Raw genomic sequence first — 21,490 nt, forward strand, 5'->3', positions numbered from 1 at the left:
ATTACGTTTGAGGAAAAAAAAAAAATAAACTGCATTATGTTTAAGGAAAAAAAACTGCATTACGTTTGAGACAGGAAAATTGGGAATGACTAATCTTTTATCGAATTTCCCATCCAAGTCTCCGAAATGTCGTCCCTCCAGGAGGCGGGTGGAGGACTTGAAATAGGGAATTTAGCACTAATAAACAATACATTAACAACCCATCCTCGACCACTTCACTAACACTAACAGTTTTCCCTGAATCATATACCTTGTAGGAGGGAAGAAAGAACCTCCTATCCAAAAGGGCCAAGCCAGTTTCTGACGGAGTAGTATGTTATTTATGCCAAATGTCTCCCGTCGCAGAAATTTTGAATGTTGGACACCTTTAGTGAATCATTCTTTCCTAGCCTGCATTTAATGTTATTTACTGTTTGGTCTCAAATGAATTTTATGTATTTTCTCAGATTATTACTATGATTATACTACACTTATGTCTATTCGACATCGTTTACTGTAACCGTACTGTTTTCTGGATTATCTCCAAAAGTTATAAATTTCAATAAAAAAAATTGTTTTCATAAACCACATGTTAGAAACAATCACATAAAATGGCTCTTTGTTTCTTTCACCTCGCAAACTACCCGTTTGACTCCTTTTTACCTCCATCTCCGGGGGTTGGTGTTATGCACCTGAAATATTCCTTAATGCCGCCTGGTAATACTTCTATGCCAACTGGAAACAATACCAACAGAGCTCTGGCGAAAGTTATTTGAATTCTTCTTTTATTCTAAATGATCACCATACAAATAAAACGTGGGTCCTTTTTTCATGTCCACAGCTTCCATGCTGCGAAAGGGAAAGGATTGAATGAAAAGTGCCTTTCATCAGTAGCTGATAAAATTTGGCTATAATTCATTCATACTGATTTACCACTTTACTAGCCACGGTCAAGCCCGTATTGAACACAAGTCAAAATGAGGCTCCATGTTATCTTTACTCTTCGTAAACAATTACATCACCTTTTCCCCTAGACTTCCATGAAATGATAGATTTTCTTTTCTATTTTAAACTGTTAAATCGACGTTAGTATTCAGTAAACTAGTTAAAATCATTCAGACCGACAAACCTCTTGAACGCCCTCTGACACGTCAAACTATCATTTGAATAACGAAAAATAATACAATCATTAAAGGCATTGCATTTCCATAATTTCAGACGCACGCTTACACAAACCTCATGAGTCATCTTTAAACACCAAATATAATATTTATTTGAAGATTTGGAAGGTCAAGGAAATTAGCCAATTGAATATTAGGAAAAAATGGGTTGGAATGAAAAGAGGGATGACACTGTAACTTTTACCCTTTCTATTGACAGAGACTTCCAGCAAGGTATGACCTTGTGCGCTGGTACGCGCGAGTAATCAATCGGGAGGGGCAGCGGAATCTGGGGGGTACAAAGTTCATTGTGATATTTTGCGCAACGTATGAGATGCAGTACGAAAATTTAAGCCAAAAAGTTCCTTAGGTCTCGAGACAAAAACGAAAATTTAAGACAAAAAGTTCCTTAGGTCTCGAGACAAAAACGAAAATTTAAGTCAAAAAGTTCCTTAGGTCTCGAGACAAAAACGAAAATTTAAGACAAAAAGTTCCTTAGGTCTCGAGACAAAAACGAAAATTTAAGACAAAAAGTTCCTTAGGTCTCGAGACAAAAACGAAAATTTAAGCCAAAAAGTTCCTTAGGTCTCGAGACAAAAACGAAAATTTAAGCCAAAAAGTTCCTTAGGTCTCGAGACAAAAACGAAAATTAAACCAAAAAGTTCCTTAGGTCTCGAGCCAAAACCGAAAATTTAAGACAAAAAGTTCCTTAGGTCTCGAGCCAAAACCTTTTACTCATTTTTTTTCTTCTTCGCCTCACGTCGCGTGTCTGACCAACTACTTCTATGTTAATCTGTGGCCACTTCCTTTACTCGATAGTCATATGGTAAAAGTAGTGTACACAAAATGGCAATTTATTCAACTTCGTGCGGATGTCTTAAACAGTAGTTTATATCCTATTTACTCGATTTTTGCCTATCAAAAAATGTCTGATAAACTGAGCGTATTTGGAACGAAAAAACATCATTGAAAGTATTCACCCCTGGCCATTTAATATTGCTTGAAATAATAATTAACTAACGGTCCAGGATGCTTAATACTATGATCATTATTTACTTCAAAGGCCTTAGAACTCGTCTGCACGCAAAAGACTAAGACAACGGCCGAGAAATAAACACGAAGTGTTATAATGATCACAGATTTGCTGCAAGAGTAATTCTTCCATTTGGTTCAGAGGGAAAAAAATACTTCTTAATGGTAAGTAAATTGGAGCAAAATTCTACGAAAACATTGATAACTGCACGGGTTGCTTTATAAATACCTTTATCGATTTATTTTCTTTTTTATTTTCAGCATTCTCTTATGAAAGCACAATATCCAAAATGTTTGACAAACATTATACCACAAAAATGCGGTTTCTTTAATCATTTTATAATTTGAAGGCAGCCAAGCATCACGAAAACTAACAAGTGGGTATGGAATGGAAACCTGGAAACTAACAACTAAAGAGGACCAGTCCAATATCCACAGCCAGTTTATTCATTTTTTTTTAAATTTTATATACAAAAGAATCCTGAGCCATACATAAGAGGATTTCGATTCGACATAACGGTATTGAACAGATATTCCAAAGTTAAAATATTGGTGGTAACCACACTCTTAAAATTTAACGAATATAATAATAATAATAATAATAATAATAATAATAATAACAATAATAATAATCAGGATAAAAACTGCATTCCTCGACAAACCTTTCCACAAGTTTAAGTAAAATCAATGCACAGACCTTTAAAGGATATAATTGCAATAAAGAAAAATTGTAACTTTCAGAACTAACTTACCAGATTGTTCAATATGACAATAAATATATTACCATTCTAATATTCAATATATTGACACACAAGCATACAAATCATAAAATACAGTCTAGCAAGCAAACTTAACATCTAGAATGACCAACAACTAAGGAAAGCAGAATAATCAACTCAAGCATATAACCTTAAGATAAGTAATGCTGGAGTGAGTTAACATAAGCCTCTAAAAAGTAGACTTTCAAATGCACGGGGCTGGGGGCGTCTGCTGAATGTTGATTCTCTTACATAACGGTTTGAAGATTCAATTATTACATTTCCTATACTCACTATCACATGGAACTATTCTCCTTGTGGCTTTGTAAGGTGGTTACGAAGCCAATAGCTGAGAAAATCCGCTAACTCAAATTTAGTCATTCCACGACGTTAAAAGATTTTTTTTTTTTAAATATTTCATGCAGGTGTGCTAATATTGTATGAAGATTGTACCTCACTTCATGGAATGTTCAGGTAAGTACCCGCCTTGTTTATCATGTACCTTACTTCATGGAATGTTCAGGTAAGTACCAGCCTTGTTTATCAAAAACTCTAAATATAGACAAAACATTACTTTAGCAGAATATGCCAGCCCAGGGTATCCGAAAGTCTTGAAAAGGCAATCATACTACTTCTTAAACTACTCTTAATACACTGATAAGCTAAAGATCTGTGATGACGACCATTCATTGACTACGTAAGGACATGATGCATTACTTGAAGTGTGCAAAAGCAAAATTTTTGAAATAGCACACTGAAAACAAACAACATAAATTTGATCCATTGCAGTTAAAAACAAAAATCAAGACTTTGATAGCAAAATAAAGTTCAAAAAGTTTTTGTTCACTAATATAAATGATCCAATGTCTTTCAGCTATTCAGTATACTAACCTTACGATGCTATAGAATTAATTCAAAGGTCGAAGGGTATTGGGGAAGGGCAAGGAAAGGACTTCATTGAACTGATAAGAATTTTCCTGAGCAACAAGCAATCATTCACTTGACGAAAGAATTTCAAAATCCATCAAAGATTACACACACGGAGGTGAGTGCAAGTATTTCATGACAAAAATTCTTTCCGGAGCGCTTGTATAGACTGCGAGGGAACACGTGAACCATTCACTCAAGTGAGGAAATGCTTCTTCGTGTATGGGCCCTCGGATGAAGAATAGAAAGAAATGAGATAGGGGCTCATGAGTAGGAGGAGGGAGGCGTCAGTAGGGAGCTTTAGGGAGGGGATGGGAGGAATGGTTGCGTTAGTGATGGAGTGGGAAGGGCACAGAGGGGCCAACGAAAGTAGTAGATCTCGCACCTGACTCACCTGTGACCTTGTCTCTTATTAGTTTACACGACTCGAGCTCGCCTATGGAAGAGAAAAGTGACCGTATCTCCTCTTGAGTCATGTTCTGCGGGAGGTAGTTGACAATGAGGTTTGTTTTGGACTCCTCAATATGGCCACTCTGAGACGAGTTGGAGGAGGCAGTGCCATTCTGAGTCGTACATCCATCCATGCCGTTCATCATCCCGCTCATCCACGTTTCGACGCTGACCTTAAAAGTGCTGCTGTCATTCGTAGCACATCCAGACGTTGACGATGGATGCAGAAGGGAGCGCAGTAGCAGCGCCAGCACAAGAACCACGCAATGGAGAGGGAGAAAAAAGAACAACCGTGATAGCGTCAATGAAGCAATTCATGCAGTTCTATATCAATGAATCAACAGCAAAATATGACATCAATAGTTGTATATCAATAAGTCAACAACATTGTTAATATTAATGGCAATATTGGGTAATTTAACTATGAAAAAGTTTTTATTTACTGTTAAGTTAAGGCATGAAATGTAAAACCTTAAAATACAATTCGATCAAAAATACATTTGAAACTGTTTAATCTTGGCGCAGTGGAAGATTTTTTTCTAATGTAAGTAATAAGCAACTAAATTTAGTATCAAACTCATCACAAAAACAAAGAGGAAGGAGAAATGTAATTCACTTGGAAGGTTAAAAAATAAAAATAAAAATAAATAAACAACCAACAGCACACTAAAAAAAATGCCCTCTCTTTTACATTCAGAACATCACATTAAAATTTTCTCAATATTACCAATGAATGACTTGCTCCGATTTTCTTCAAAACTCCATTTAAAAAAAAATTGCCGATATAAAACGTAAAAATCTCTAAATTAACCTCTTTGAATAAACATATGTCGATGCCAGCAGAAAGTTAGAACACTCGTTATAGTGTGGATAGAAAAACACATGTACCACATAAAACATTTATCATATGAAGTGAGTACGATTGTATAATACACACACCACATATCATATATATATATATATATATACATATATATTATATACCTTATATAATTCCATATATAATATATTACCATATTTTATATAAACAGACCACATACATACATACATACCCATACATATAATATATATTATAACACACATATATATTATATATATATATATATATATATATATATATATATACATATACATATATGTATATTATACACATACACATACATACATACATATATATATATATATATATATATATATGTATATATATATATATACATATGTATATATATATATATATATATATATGATATATATATATATCTATATATATATATATATATATATATAATAGGCTATGCAGGTATATCACATACATCCATTCAGGAAATCGCAGACAACCACATCAGAAGAAACATTTATTTGAGAGACGGTTTCGCACATACAATGTGCATCTTCAGTCTGCTGAGATAAAAACACATACATTAACACTTCAATAAGAGCAGGATTCTTAATATAGTAAAATTACAAGACTAAAATTAACTTAAAATTGACATAAAGGACTAAAAATTGACAAGTTAATTTTAATTTTAGTCTTGTATTTTTACTATATTAAGAATCCTGCTCTTATTGAATGTTAATGTGTGTTTTTTATCTCAACAGACTGAAGATGCACATTGTATGATTATATATATATATAAATTGTATATATATATATAATATTATCTATATATAATATATTATATATATATAGATTATATATATATATATATATATATAGAGAGAGAGAGCGAGAGAGGAGAGAGTGAGAGAGAAGGAGAGGAGAGAGAGAGAAGAGTGAGGGAGAGATTTTTTCCATTTCGCGGACAGTACTGTAAGATTCACTACTGCACAAGAAAACATTGTAACAGTTAATGTACTTGGCCCAGCCACGGAAAAAAAATAGCACATTGATGTTTCAGTAGTTATGAAGCTCCTGGTGTCAATGAAAATAAGAGTTCTTTGGAAATGTTTGGAAAGTGGCTTGGTTATTAGAAATACATGGTTTCCAAAGTCTATGCCATCCTATACGGGAAAAAGGCGATGGAACGTTTGATAGATATATTAAACCAGTAGAAAGGAGAATACACTGATAGATAATGCGATGGGGGAACATCTGAAGGTAAATATGAGCATTATTTAATCAATAAAGAGAAAGCTATGATTGACAAACTTAGAAGCTTGAAAGGTGTGAAAATGTGGTCAGAATTAATAAAGAAAATGGAGATTAATACGGTAAGGAGGGAATGATAAAAACATAAAAAGAAAAAAATGGAAAATTTTGAGCTATGATTAAAGACAAGGTGGTGGAAGGAGCAGATGGGGAGTTTGCAAAATTCGTCGATGGGGTAAAATTAACAGCCAGCAGTGTTTGCAGGCTTAAGAGGGTATAGAGGAGAGAAAGGGGTTTGGTATAAATGTGTCAGAGACAAGAGTGCATCGGGTTCCATGGCTGATGAATATCTCTATGGGTGAAATGAAGTGAGAACTGTGAATAAAGCGCGGGACGGCGATGTCTGCAGCTGGTACAATGCTGATTAGGGCTAGAGTAAAGAAACTACAGAAACTAGAATTAGAAAAGGGGAGTTTTGTATATTTTTTCAGGTTGGGAAAGTTCAGTGCAAGTGAGCAAATGAATGTTAATAACGGCTATGTAAGAACGACAGTGTAAGTTTGTACAGTTATTCTGAGCAGATATAACATGATGGCATGAAGCATAGGACTAGGGAGAGATAATTGAGGCAACTCTCTGGAGAGAGAGAGAGAGAGAGAGAGAGAGAGAGAGAGAGAGAGAGAGAGAGAGAGAGAGAGAGAGTCGAGATCAATTAAATCATATGTTGCATAAAATCCAGAAGTATTACGCGGGATAGAGGGTGTATGAGGTCCATTGCACTGCTTAGGTGTATAAACCGGCTAATGTTGCTAGTATAGGAGGGCAGAAGAGAATAAGAGAGAGTGATTTGATGTGAAAATGAGTGAGACAAGATGTGTGTCTAAACGGTTGCTGAATATATTTATGGATGGAGTCATGTGGGAAGTCATCGAATTGACAGCAGATGTGATAAGAGATTTGTGGGCTATTATGAAGAAGAAGAAGAATAAATATATATATATATATATATATATATATATATATATATAATATATATATATATTATCTATATATATATATATATAATCTCCAGGAGAAAAAGCCAAAATGCCACAATTTTAAATTAACATGACGGTGAACCACACTACACGCCTTCTGCCTTAAATCTCCTCTTTGAAAGAATGGTTTTGGTCGTAATTTGAGGAACAGATACGATTTTACAATAAATGCTGTAGCTAGCTGATATCAGTGAACCTGATAAGGAGTTTCCCCATTTTCAAAATACATCTAGCTATAAGTAAACGAAAACTACAAGTCAGTGAAAAACACTTAAAATATCACCGTTGCACTCCTAATAAAATACTGTACTATATGTTACACACGTCAGACATATAATTCCAAACCATGAAATAATTACATTCACACAAACACTCAACCTACAATTGACAACACTTTCCTCTCCCAGACAGTGAGCGCTTCACTGCAAGGCTTCACAAAGATTTCACCTACACTAACTAGAAACTTTTTCTCTGTACACTTCAGGTGTCGTGCAAATGTAAGGAATGTGAACCCGGAGGCTTTTGACACCTTTTTGAACAAATAAAATTCACACATTTGGAAATACTTGATTTCCAAATAAAAAAAATGACTAATTCCAATCATGAAATATTTTACTTCATTAAGCCTTCAACTAAAACTTAATACAATCCAGGAAGCAATGTCAACAGGACTTAAACCAACCCGCAAGTGAAAATAATGCTTGGCCTTTCTACCCAGACCAAAAAGGACCATTTGACCTTTGATATTCTCCCACCGTCAGAGCCTATCCATCACAAGACTTAGGCACTGAACTTCTAGACCTTTACCTGAATGGAAGCATAAAAAACTGCGCAGTAGTTATACGCTGGAAACGATTTTCTGCAAGCAGCTGAATCACCGTGATTGTAGGTTATCAGGTTTACTTCTAATTAAAATCAGAAACATCCTAAAACTGACATTAGTTTCAATAAGAAAATGAACAAGATAAGCCTTGTGAGCTTCCTAAGATCTTTGTGTTCTACGTTAAATCAGATCACAGCAATGGAAGATATAACCATTCTCGTTTAAGACAAGTAAACATACTCCATATGAATGCTTAATAAAATATTATACTACCAACATCGTCGATAAATACAAATGCATGAGCCAAAAATGTTATCAAAATTACATTACCACACACACACACATATATATATATATATATATACATATATATACACACACACACACATACAACACACGTGCTATACATCGTAACGCCTTAAGGTTTATGTCAAGACTGAATGAAAACATATCTTTCTCATGACGGAAGGATTCGTAGTAGACGATTATTAAAATCACATTACACACACACACCACACACACACACACACACAAACACAACACACACACCAAACATATATAATAATATATATATATATATATATATTCCTATATATATTATAAATGACATGAGAATAATTGGTTGCGTCCATGAATGAGGCAAGGGCCAAGAAATGTTTCCACTTCTCTTTTTGAAGCAAACAAAACAGTGATCCAAACCTGCTCAAATCCCCCCACCAGGACTCCAATCAGCTGTCGAAGGCCGGCATGAAACAGTAAATATACTTACGCTAACGTTCAGGCTGGACTAAAATTCAGAGGGAGCTGGGAGAAGGATATGCAAAAGAATGAAGGAAACGGAATCATGTGGGCAAAAACGAAGCGGACTTGTAAATAAAGTTCAGCATGAGCTTGCATGCGAGTATGTGAACGCCTATTTTTCATCTAATTCTACTGTATAGCCCAAAACCCTTGAACTAATCGTCTAACGAAAGTATTGTCGGGAGAAAAAAAATTACTTATGCAAACTGAAGAAGTCCCAAGGCATAATACTTAATGATTATGAAGAGCTGTATAAACTGAAATTGGTTACGTAAAACAGAATAATCTCTATGAAAAAACGAAACTAGTTGAAAACGTTTCGGTTTTCTACATCATTCGTCCTTAATTTTATTCGTTCGAGATACTATAATTTTGTCCCTTACAAGAACGTACTCTATATACGAATTGGAACATCAGTCTGATTAAAACGAAGACTTCACTTTTAGAATTCTAACACAACTCGCCCACTCTTTCATTCGTAAAAACACATACACATTAAGAAAAGCACAAACACACACGCTCACTCACTCTCTCTCCACTGAAAAAGATTCCATAAATAGATCCCTTATACATGACGTCAAACTCCCGCCTGTCACACTGAAAATGAGATGACCAAACCTTAACGGACAGAAAGGCGCTTCGCTCCACCCTTCACTCAAAGCCAGCACCTTCCACTAATTAACATGAAACAATTCCTGATGCAGTTTACTTTCATATGAAAATTTCCAAGGAACTGTTAAGCATTGACTAGTAACTCATTGATATGACTACCGATAATTCCAAAATAAATGAACTACCGGTACTTTGGGAATAGGATTTGTTTGACACCGAAAAATATAACGAAAAGAAAGTTTCTTATCCCAAATGAGCCCAAGAGAGAGCAGTGACTCTCTACTAAGATTACTTCAAGTGGATGGACTTTCGATACTCTGACAATTCCAAGAACTCGTAAAACTGTACGGAAGATAAGGAATGACCACTCTCTCTCTCTCTCTTCTCTCTCTCTCTCTCTCTCTCTCTCTCTCTCTCTCTCTCCACACACAGCTAACAGATCTCAACGAACTGTACACTTCCTGAAAGTCCTTAATCCGTACTGCTACAAATGGTGTGCATATTGTAACGTCTTCGACGACACCTATAGGGTTTCCAGGTGTATCTAGCAAAAACCACGCACTTAGCTCTCTTCCTTCTCTCGTTTATCTAAAAAGAGTGAGTGAGAGGGAGATAGCCAGAGGAGGGAGACAACAAGAGAAAACTTATTTTGTTCTGGAAAGATACTTTTCATGATGATAAACGCGAGGAATGTTTGCATTCGCATTTTAATTCCTATCTCTAGGAATAGCATCTTTCACTACTGCAAATGGACGCGTACTTCCATCATGACCTATCCAGCCAAAAAAAAACCTCCGTATTCTCCTACAGAATCCTTCTCCACCAAGGAACCAATAGCAATCCTAGCCAAATACATACTCTTGCCAAGAAACTGCGAAAGCGTTCTCTCTTTCTATTTCCTTCCATAATCGTTGGGATTACGCATTTACCCAATCTAATTATCTGATCGTCCTCCAACACAATTAGGTTCGTTACAGAGAACTTCCATCGCAATGCTTCGCTTGAAGCTCCCCTATTTCCACACAATCTAATACTTGATCCCAAGAAGTTCTTCATTCCTAGTATCTTTTTTGATAGACAACTTTCCCTTTCTTAAGCAATGATGCTTTGTCACCCCAACTTGAATAAATTTGTCAACACCAAACAAAGTAATATTATAAGTTAACTGAACTGACCGTAAGTTTTACCTGGAAAAACACGTAGGTTACAAAGTTTAAACGAAAGATAATAGAATGGGTGAATTTTGGCATTATTCTATCCTTACCGTTCAGAGTAGGTGAAAATGTAACCTACTATGAAAGGCTGCCCGCTCTGGCCAGTGTACGGTTGAGTAGAGAATAAGCTATTAAACTGATCGACGATGGAGGTCACAAGATAAAGGGAGAACATGAAGGTCACACAAAGTTTATCAAGGTCAAGACATAACAGCCCACCTAGTTTGATGTGTGAATTGTATTTTAACCATTACCCAGGTACAGACACCGCAATGGTCACCTGTCCAGTGTTCAAAAGACTAAAGAAAAAGAATAATAGTTTGCATAAAATAAAACGAAAGCTAAATACAAAACCCTGATCATTATACGATCTTCATCTTTAATAGAATTCTGCAATCGACGACAATATAAGGGAAGGTGTACCAGAATGTGCTCTGTCCCTCTGTCGCAGTACGTACTCAAGGTACGCCCCCCCCCCCCCCCCCCCCCCCCCCCCCCCCGCCCCATTTAATGGACCTGATGGCGGAAACAAACTGGAAGTCAAAGTTATTTCAAAATACAACACTTTTTTTCCAAATGAATCGGATGCGATTACGGTAAGGAAATAACTTACAACACGACTACAAAGCACATTATTGGAAAATATTCTCAGTATATTAAGCACTTCGATTCTCTCTCTCTCTCTCTCTCTCTCTCTCTCGAAAAGTATTCAACAACATAAATTCGTCGGTAAACCATGTGTGCTGAGAGAGCTACTCTCGATGTAAAATCCAAGACAGATCGATGCACTATTCGACCACTCTTGAGCAAAGAAAATACTAAAAAATAATTATACTTCTTGAAATGATTCATATACGAGGCAAGACTGCTAATGCAATTTTTTTCACCTCACCGTCTGCATGCTGACCACCTGAGCATATTCTGTGAATGACTTCAAAGCCAACATAACATTCAACAAGTCGTCACAAAGGAAAAATTAGCTCAAGGAAAAACAATCCCAAGTCCGTTTCATGTGAATTAATCAACCGTGTAGCCAAATGAACGAAAGTGACATTATTAATGAAGTTTTCTTTGTCTCGCAAGAGCTACTATCCAATCCCGACACCAGCCCTTCCCCTTCCACTCAAAAAGACAGACGCACAAGGCAATATATTGGGCGTAGTTGACTGCACTGCAGCCAAAGCGTTGATGTATCCACAAAAAACAGACTCACAAAACGCCTTTTATGCTGTTCCCTTTGTGACACCATAACCTCTGAGTTGGCTCTCAAGAGCTATTACTAGCGAATAAATATCACTGCCCTTCCACAACTGATAAGAATTAGGTATCAAAAATAATTTATAAATAAACAAAATAAAGCGACGGAGTTTAATGGCCGAGAGAATTACTCCGAGACACATGTTCGTGAGTAGTAGAGGAGGAGGGGGAGGGGGAGGAGGAGACGACGGCGGCGGCGGCGGCGGCGGCGGCCAGGGACCAAGGTTTGGAAGAGAATATCGGCTACAGCGGCGTCGGTGGCATGGCGGTCACGTGCTTGGTTGTCATAGTAACGGCAAATAGCTCCCTCGCGTTGCTTGGCGACGCCTAGCCTCGGCACTGCACTGACGACTGAAGACGAGAACTTAGGGAAAACTCTCTCTCTCTCTCTCTTGCCTCTCCTCCTCTCCTCTCTATCAGTCCTTCCTCTCTCTCTTCTCTCTTCCTCGTCTCTCTCTCTCCTTCCTCTCTCTCTCTGAATAATTTCAGCAGTCTGTACACTTCAAAACCAGTGGCAGGCTTCGTTTGACCATAATATGAAGTTGATACCTGGGAAAGATCACTCTGAGGAAACTTCTGCAGAGATTTTGCACACCAGATTATGAGCTGGCGTTAAATCCTCATTTGAGTTGACGTGCAACCAACAAAACCTCAATTATGACGAAGTTTTAAATAAAATCAGCAAATACAAAACCGAATTCAGCACCAACACATCCAGCATGCAACGCTAAGAGGTAGCAAACAACTCTCTTATTATATACTTCATGAACGTCTAGGGGAGGGAGTATTTTGTGTTCCCGAAATAGCTTACCCTTTGGTCAGGTGCTAAGGCGGACTGTGATCTCTTGGATACACCTGGAAACCTCCACAAGACGGACAAAAACGCCGCCATCATACAGCTTAAAACGACTAGGAACACTTGCATAAAATAACGCCATACTTGTGACCTATTGACTTTTAATTTAAAAAAAAAAAAAAACTGGGCTTTAATAATAATAATACTAATAATAATAATAATAATAATAATAACAGGTTTCTTGATCGCAATATGAAACAAACTTTCCTGCGAATAGAGATGACCCTGCCAGGTGAAATCTCATCACACCTTTTCTCCAATGAATCATCAGATATTATACTGTCATCTTTGAGGTATAATGAAATGGAAATAGCCCTTGAACTCGACCAACTTCACTCTTCACCCAAAGAGAATTAAGAAAAAATTCCCAAATAACAAAATCATCATTATGCCTGCAACGGAATCTTTCCTAAATATAATCCACGAAGAGAAAATAAATATTGCTGATAACCGGGTGATCGAGTTGGTTCAGGGACATGACAAAACAACGGCTTAGGAGTGCAGCAACAGGCCAGCCGAAGTTGCAGTCAGGCACAACCGCCAACCTTTCTCTTTAAGAAACTTCCGCTTGAAACATCACTCAAGAAAAAGCAAGCTAACATCATGTTATGTAGCTGATACAGAGGAGCACTGTGTGTATGCAGAACGATATCATTTTCTATCAAGACCTACACCAATATCACTCAGAAAATTGAGATTTGCATGTTGGGAAAAAAAAAGCATGTTGAAAAAAAAAAATCTAAAAATATTACGACTACTTCCAGAAGACACCAATTAACACAGGCATTTACATGAGAGAAAACAAATAATCAATTTCTCCTTGTCTCAGTCTTCAGCACATAATCTAACGGCTACACAAGCATCAGTATGACTGAAGGTTTAATTTAATAATTCAATAACTCGAAACCGAACTACAACGGAACGTAACTAGTTCATGAAGTGAAATCATATACTGGTCAATTCTTTAAAGAAACCAATCAAAGAATCAGACAAATAATCAAATGAAGACTATTGCTATCTGACAAAATACAGACCCCAAGAGATATTCTTCGTGAACAATGGAAATAATCTTTGTATATATATGTACACCCTGAGCAGAAACTCCCATTGTTAGTGTCACACTCGGAAAACAACTGATGTATTCTCTAATTTAGTTTATTTCTCATTCAATTACTGCTGGGAAGAAAAGGTAAAACCATACTAGGCATTATGAAAATCTGCATATATACTTGCTTTAAAAAAACTCAGAAATTCAAATTAAGTAAAAAAAGCAGAAAGCAAAAGACTTGAAAGGCTCGTTTCATGATGACTAGTATCGTATTTTCAACTCCTAGTGAAATGAGTATGGAATCTTCCATAGATTTTCTGGACAAGCATAATCCAGTATATGTATTAGCATTCCATAAATAGCCGGTGAGACAGGTAAATCTTATTAATCTACCATGAACTCTGCTTGCTAAGGTGGCATGTCAGTCAAGGCATTTAATGACAAAAATCTCCAAGACTTCGGTTTGCTGACATTTACCACAATTTAATATTTAACTTATCAGGAGTAACACGCCAAAAATTATGAAGAGGAGTTTCCAATAACCCACGAATTTGTGCTAGAAAGATGACAGTGTGTGTGTGTGTGTGTAGTCAAGTTTTTCTATTCTATCCAAAACCTAAAGAAAGAACGAAAAATAACCGAGATGGAAAATAAAGAAAAGGGGTAGGGGGTACGCTTGAGAATGCAACCTATCCACACCTCTGTAACGTTATGAGAAAATGGGAAAACAAAACTATCTATAGAGAGACGAAGAAAACAACCGACGAACGAGCCCCAGTCACAATAGCGTCGCACATAAACGCATCAGGGATGTCATAATGTCTAAAATCTTATTTTCAATCACATCCGAGCTTTTGAACAACTTTCAGTCCCATCTATTTAATACTCTACAACAGCTAACTCGACTGGAAAACCACAAGGATGCTTTCGTTTTGAGTTCCGTTAAGTCAAGTACTTTTCCCATCTTCAAATCTTCTTTTCTTATAGAATTGTCAGAGACAAAATATAAACGAAAAACCTAGAATATACCAAACAAAATGTCGCTGTTTGCTGCGTTATAAAGCATAACCTACAAACTACGCAAATACCACCGCAATCAGAAAATTTCGTAAGCCTGGTGAGCATTTGTAGTATACGTACTTAGGCTTTTAAAAATCGTTCCAATTCCTCGCCTTTTGGTCATCAGTTACTCTCGAATTTATTATTTATTTTTTTTTTTTTTTTATTTTTTTGTAAGCTTCTTCAAGGTACTTATCCATTCAACCGAGACAGGAGAAGCCACGGCCTCTAGTTACTACAGCAACAACAGACATAATATTGGAATAACAAACAATGCTATTATTCACAGAGCAACACTGGAAACATACTTCAATCTATCATGCGCATACGAGGAAGCACATTACTTAAATATGCCACATGACAACGTCATGCGTGGGCCGGTGGCAGATCTTTGCATCTGCTTCCTAATATAATCATAAACAGAGACTACACGTGCATGCTTTTATTTCCTTTACGCTTGAAAATGCGCTCTCGGTAATTAAAACTTACGAAGCTGAAAATTGTAAAACAAAGAAAAAACTGTATTACTAACAGCTAAACCGGCAAAAAATTGCAATTGGATATGAAACGCAACTTCAAAACCAAATATAACATAAAATAACAAATATGTACCAAAATATTCACATTTCAAGAACAGGATGGAGCTTCTGTATACTTGGCACCATTAACATGGAATAATTCGTGTCACATATGAAAAACAAAACTCAAATCCATGAATTAGCATTTTAGTCATCATTTTCCTCAATAAATAGGTTTAATGAAAATATAAAACAGCGTAATCCTCACCAATACCTTTGTTTTTTACAGCAAGACTGTGTGTCACTTCCAGTAGGGAAGAAAATACCGATGTAACTGAACGACAGCAAATGTAGCACCAATTGGTGACGAATGCTCAAGATGAAATTTACGTCACATCTCTTTAGCTAAAGATAAAACAACAGGAGAGGAAAAACAATGCCGAACATCTGAAGCATGAAAATATGAAGTAACTATTTGCACACACAAGAGCTGCTTTGCCGAAAATGTTTAGCTCGGTGCAATGTTTCAAATGATAAAAAGACTCCTATCCACTCTGTAAGACAGACAAACACGTACACGCTAGGAGAGAGAGAGAGAGAGAGAGAGAGAGAGAGAGAGAGAGAGAGAGAGAGAGAGAGAGTAACCAATCACAAATATACATTATCGGTAACTCTGAATAAGACCAATAGCAATAAGAAGTGTACAATTACCGCTTCGAAAAAGCGTCGCGCTGTACAAATCGAATAAAAATGAATCATCCATATCAGGGCGTCACTAAAAATTAAAACTTGAGTAAACTTCGCCAAACAATTACCACTTAATAATTAATCGGAACCAAAATTTAAATTTTTCTTAAGATCTTTTCACATTCAACTGGATAACCACTCGATATGACGGCTTTACAAAACTAATAACGTCATAATGAATTTTATCGTCTAAGAGGGAACATTGGAGGGAAAATCATAACACGTACAATTAAATGTTGTGGTGCAGCGCACAATGAAACAGAACGCAATACTTCCCAGTATCTGCAACATATTAACATCTTCAATGAATCAGGATCTGTTTTTACCCCCTCAAATACTGGAAATCTATAAATGCCATTAAAACTATGACCTACGTCAAACATCAGTTACACAAAAAACGATCAGATAAGTGTCCCTGGCACACCATACAGTACACTTTAATTTAAGCCACTTTGATTTTCTAAACCTATATGAACTTCAAGAACATAAAAACAAGGCCAGCATCTATTAAGAGCTCGAGAAGAATTTTTCGATAATTGCACAAAGCATTAAGTAACAGTCAATCACATACTGCATTCAGCTTAGCAACAACTTCAAGTCAACCACCCCCCAACACACACACACTCCCAAACCATTACTGCTAATAACACCTCTCGCTACTCGAAACATCAAAACACCACTAACAGAGTAGCTTGAAGCGATCGTTCAAAACATCACATGAGAATTAATGAACGCAAAAGTGATATACCACAGCAGAGGTATATGACACTTATGACAAATCAGCTGATTTTCCAACCAAAGAACACACTCCCGCCTGCCAACGCAGATCCGAGTTTGGACTTTATCCTCTTAATCTCTTACACGCCATTTTCTCTGGAATTAAGTAAAAAAAACAATGGACTGGAGAGAGAGAGAGAGAGAGAGAGAGAGAGAGAGAGAGAGAGAGAGAGAGAGAGAGAGAAGCTCTCATAAATTCCCACTTAACATGTGTGATTCATGCAGCAAGAGAATCAACAATATAGAACCACCATGATTCATCCATGGAAGGTATCACCGACAGACACTGATGCGACTTATCAAAAGTGATACATATTTAGCGTGGTCTTCAATCAATTCTTCGACGTGTTAAACATACCAGTTTCAATTCTGGCAAAAACAAAGCAATATCGCCTTTGTTTAGTATCAGGTCCAAACAAGAAACACACACGTACTTCGGTGAGAAACTTCGACAAATTTCAAACGAAGGTTTGCTACATTCATAATTATTCAAGTGACGAAACAGAAACAAAGTTCACTGGCTAAAAATGCTTCACTTATCAGGCATGAGAAAGAGAGGTGAGAAAGAGAACTGATCGATAAATACAGGACAAACCACGCTCCCACCCTGAAGACTCTCTCTCTCTCTCTCTCTCTCTCTCTTTTACAACTACAAACCTACGCCTCCCACCCTTCCCACTCCACACCATTAATGCCACTACATCTGCGGACTGCGGGAGGGGAAGTTGAGGGAGAGGGGAGCAGCAGCAACTGTCTGACAGGAGGAGGACGGCTGGGGGAGATAAGCAATTTCTGCATTGATGTGGAGGAGCTATATTTGACGTCAGGTATTTTCTTCACACATACGGCTCTACTAGGCGCTACTTAAAACGTCGCAGACTTGCTCATCTGAAGACCATCTTACACCAGCACACCCCATCAAGTTCCACTCATTTGGATATAACCACCCAAGATGAATGAGGAGGCATTCCTCTCCCGAATAATTGGAAGAAAGATATTTTCAGTCGAATTTTTCATGACACAAAAATGATCTGTACACAATACAACACGCGCAAAAGCGTCCTCATTACAGCCACACGCTTGAAAGCGTCTGTTTTTCTTTTCTTTCTTTCTTTTTTTTTACCAGACGTAAATAAAATGGACTCGCCACTATTTTCTTTTCTTTGCTCCATGGGGAAACTAATACCGCTCTTTATTTGTGTATCTCCCAAAGATGTACACAAAGGGACATCGCCGTAAACATTATTTTATTAAGGACATATCAGACGACACAATACACACACACACACATACATACTACATATATATATATATATATAATATATATATATATATATATATATATATATATATATATATATATATGCATGCAGAATACTTTCGCCATCTTAAGTTAGTTAATATAAATAAATTTCCGATTTGAGAGAGAGAGAGAGAGAGAGAGAGAGGAGAGAGAGAGAGAGAGAGAGAGAGAGAGAGAAGAGAGAACGTTTTACAAACAATTCCAATTATGAATCTGACATTAGATAAAAGCCAAATCAATCCACGAAAATGGAAAGGCAGGATTGCTTGACCCTCCTCCAGGTGAACTACGGTTTTGAAATAATAAACTCTAGAATTTCTGAGGCAAATGAACTAAAAGAAAAAAAAAATACAAGTTTTCCGACAGAAATAAAACAATTCTCCTTGGCTTCAACTTAATGATTTCGTTTTACTTGTCTCCCAGTGATCTCAAGTCCTCACTTCTCGTGGAATAAAGAATTAAGTCTCAATGAATCATTGCCATACGAGGCACTTCAACTCCAAGGAGACCCTCCTTCAACTTCATGTACTCAAGCAACTTAAGGAATGATGTCATTCAAATAAAATTCTTTGCTAATTTACTAAACTTTGAGACGAACTATTCCACTTCAATAGGAAACGTAACTTCTCAAATACCTGGCTGTACGTCCTTACTTCGCCTCGGTAACACATCGTCCACTCTAACAAGAACTAGCTGTGCAACTTCTATTACTATAAAACAAATTTTTCTTGGGAAATTCAAACGTCATTCAGTCTTCTTTGGTCATGAAATAAAGGGTTTGTCCACTTCGGAAGAAAAAAACACACTATCAAAATAATAATGAACAGATAAAACACAGCAGAATAGGTCAGTATTCAACATCTCTCGATTCGATAAAACCGCGATTTCGGGCGCGCTTCCTTCCACCACAAGGTGAAGCAAACAATTGAGAGCGCCAAGGCAACTCGAAACTGCCATTCATAAGATACCGGCCCAGCAAAGGCATGTGTTCATTCGATCCCACTCCTTTAATAAGAAACCTCGCAAACACACACACACACACACTCACATACACACACTGCTGCTTCTGTGTCGTTTCCTCGTAGCTTCACTGCGTCACTGTTCATATAATGAGCATGAGACAAACTACAGGCTCTTTCCTAGCCATGTCCTCATGAGATCCGTGTCCGAAATTCTACAAATATATCACAAACACTTCTGGAATCTTGACTCCAATGACTCACATTGACTAGGCAAAGACTTTCATTACCATCGTATTATTTGAAAACGAATGGTATGCAAACTTGATATACTTGTAGATGTACAACTGAAGTTACACATACAACAAAGTAATTGCGGTAAAGATATGACTTAAAATATATACTATATGAAGACTTCCCTCTATTTTCAAGCAGAATAAGGAAAAGTCTTTGTCCACCATCATCACTTCCAAACTTCTTATGTCACCTTGGGATCTTTCAAGATGCTCTGTGTCACTTGAAAAGCATTTCATAATAGAAACGCAAAAACGATCACGAAAACGGCAAAACTAAAAGCACAACAATAAAAAAAAAATACAAGGCATCAACGTACACTATCCTTTTTGTTCCGAATTCTCCGCGATGAGAACAATCTATTTTGCAGATGTTATAAAAAGAAGTTGTAGCTGAGAGAAGTATGGACGGCGAGTGTGCGAAGGTGATTCAAACTTGCAGAAGGACAACTTCAACGAGGACCTGGATGACGAGGTAGACGTGCACTGCCGTTCAACAATGAAGAAAAGCGGCCCTGAGGATTGAGTTCGAGTGCACGACGACGACGAGCGAGCTTTCTATACCTCGATCCAGTCCCCGCGCCGTCATACGAATGAGGGGCCCTCGCCTTTCCAGCTCTCGACAAACCCACCACCACCACCCTCCACCACCGCCGCCGCCATCACCACCACCACCACACCATCGCCTCCGCCTCCTCCCCAACCACTCCACTTCCCCTCTCCCCACCATCCAAACCCCCTTTCGCCTCTTCTATCAAACTCCCCTCCCAAATCAACCCTCCGTACCCTCCAACACCCCCATTCTTCTACCCCCTGTATCGACCATTTCTCTCTCCGCCCAAACTCTCATAATGACAGCCCCTTCCAACCAAAACGAAAACCCCCTTTCCCCCTTAAACTCCACAAACACTTTTATTAAAATCATACAACTGAACTTTATTCTGCCACATAATTAGGAGCATTCACGATGCGAAGTTCTCTTCCTAAACACTGCCGTACCCTTGGCACGAAATTGACAATACAAAGAGGACACCCAGAAACACAACAGAGAAAACGTCCAAACGACAAATTTCGATCCAGACCTATTCAAAGGTAGCCAGCCAGTAACCCCGTCGCCCCTTTCCCCTATAACGTCGTCGTCTTCACGTCAAAATCAATATTAAAAATGGCCTCATACAAACGGACTTTAGTTGTCGCTTCTCTCCCTCAAAATGTCAAACTATATCGTATAGCTTCTATTACTTAAATGACTTCTCACACACACACAAAAATATTCTAATTCTAAAAACCATTCATACGTTTTTATCTTATTTACTGGACAGTGATCTTTTTAGCGTCGACTATACAAATTTACAAAAGCTAAATCAATAGTTTGTAATTTGGCCAGGTGATGAAATTCTGACATTCTTGCAGACCGCACAATACACCGAGCAAGTGTTAACATTTTAGTCAAAGGACCCATGAATATTGACACCGCTGCATTAAATTCATATTAAAAATCAGTGTTCCATAAACAAAAGAGGTACACTGATTTTCGTATTAAAACATGTAACGTAAACATTAACATACACAACTATACACTGTTCTAGATTCAGTTGTTTTGAAGGTGCATTATGTACGTACAATGGTCCCCTGTCGAGGATAGGAAAAACGTCAGTCAAGCAAACGCCACGGAGTTCCCTCAAAACTCCTAGGTTGCCCAACACCAAGATGGGAGGATTATGACAGGGAACGTTGTACTACGTTTTCACAAATAAAATACCCAAGAAGGCAACTCCTTTTTTTTCCCTT

At 37.3% G+C, this 21,490-nt stretch overlaps 1 protein-coding gene across 29 annotated transcripts in view; it reads right to left on the reverse strand.

Annotated features, from left to right (window-relative positions):
* The window catches only part of LOC135218273 (ELAV-like protein 1), a 314,052-nt gene that overhangs the window by 138,231 nt on the left and 154,331 nt on the right, over positions 1-21,490 (reverse strand). For 18 of the 29 annotated variants that reach the window (XM_064254463.1, XM_064254457.1, XM_064254460.1 and 15 more), the window contains one exon: positions 4,242-4,492. In XM_064254463.1, the coding sequence (XP_064110533.1) occupies positions 4,242-4,461 (220 nt within the window). In that variant the 5' untranslated portion in view covers positions 4,462-4,492. Of the gene's footprint in view, positions 1-4,241; positions 4,493-20,019; positions 20,299-21,490 lie in introns of those variants that run through there. The other 11 variants (XM_064254464.1, XM_064254459.1, XM_064254462.1 and 8 more) reach the window with 4 other exon arrangements.

The sequence above is a fragment of the Macrobrachium nipponense genome, chromosome 9 (assembly GCF_015104395.2).
Source record: "Macrobrachium nipponense isolate FS-2020 chromosome 9, ASM1510439v2, whole genome shotgun sequence".
NCBI lineage: Eukaryota > Metazoa > Arthropoda > Malacostraca > Decapoda > Palaemonidae > Macrobrachium > Macrobrachium nipponense.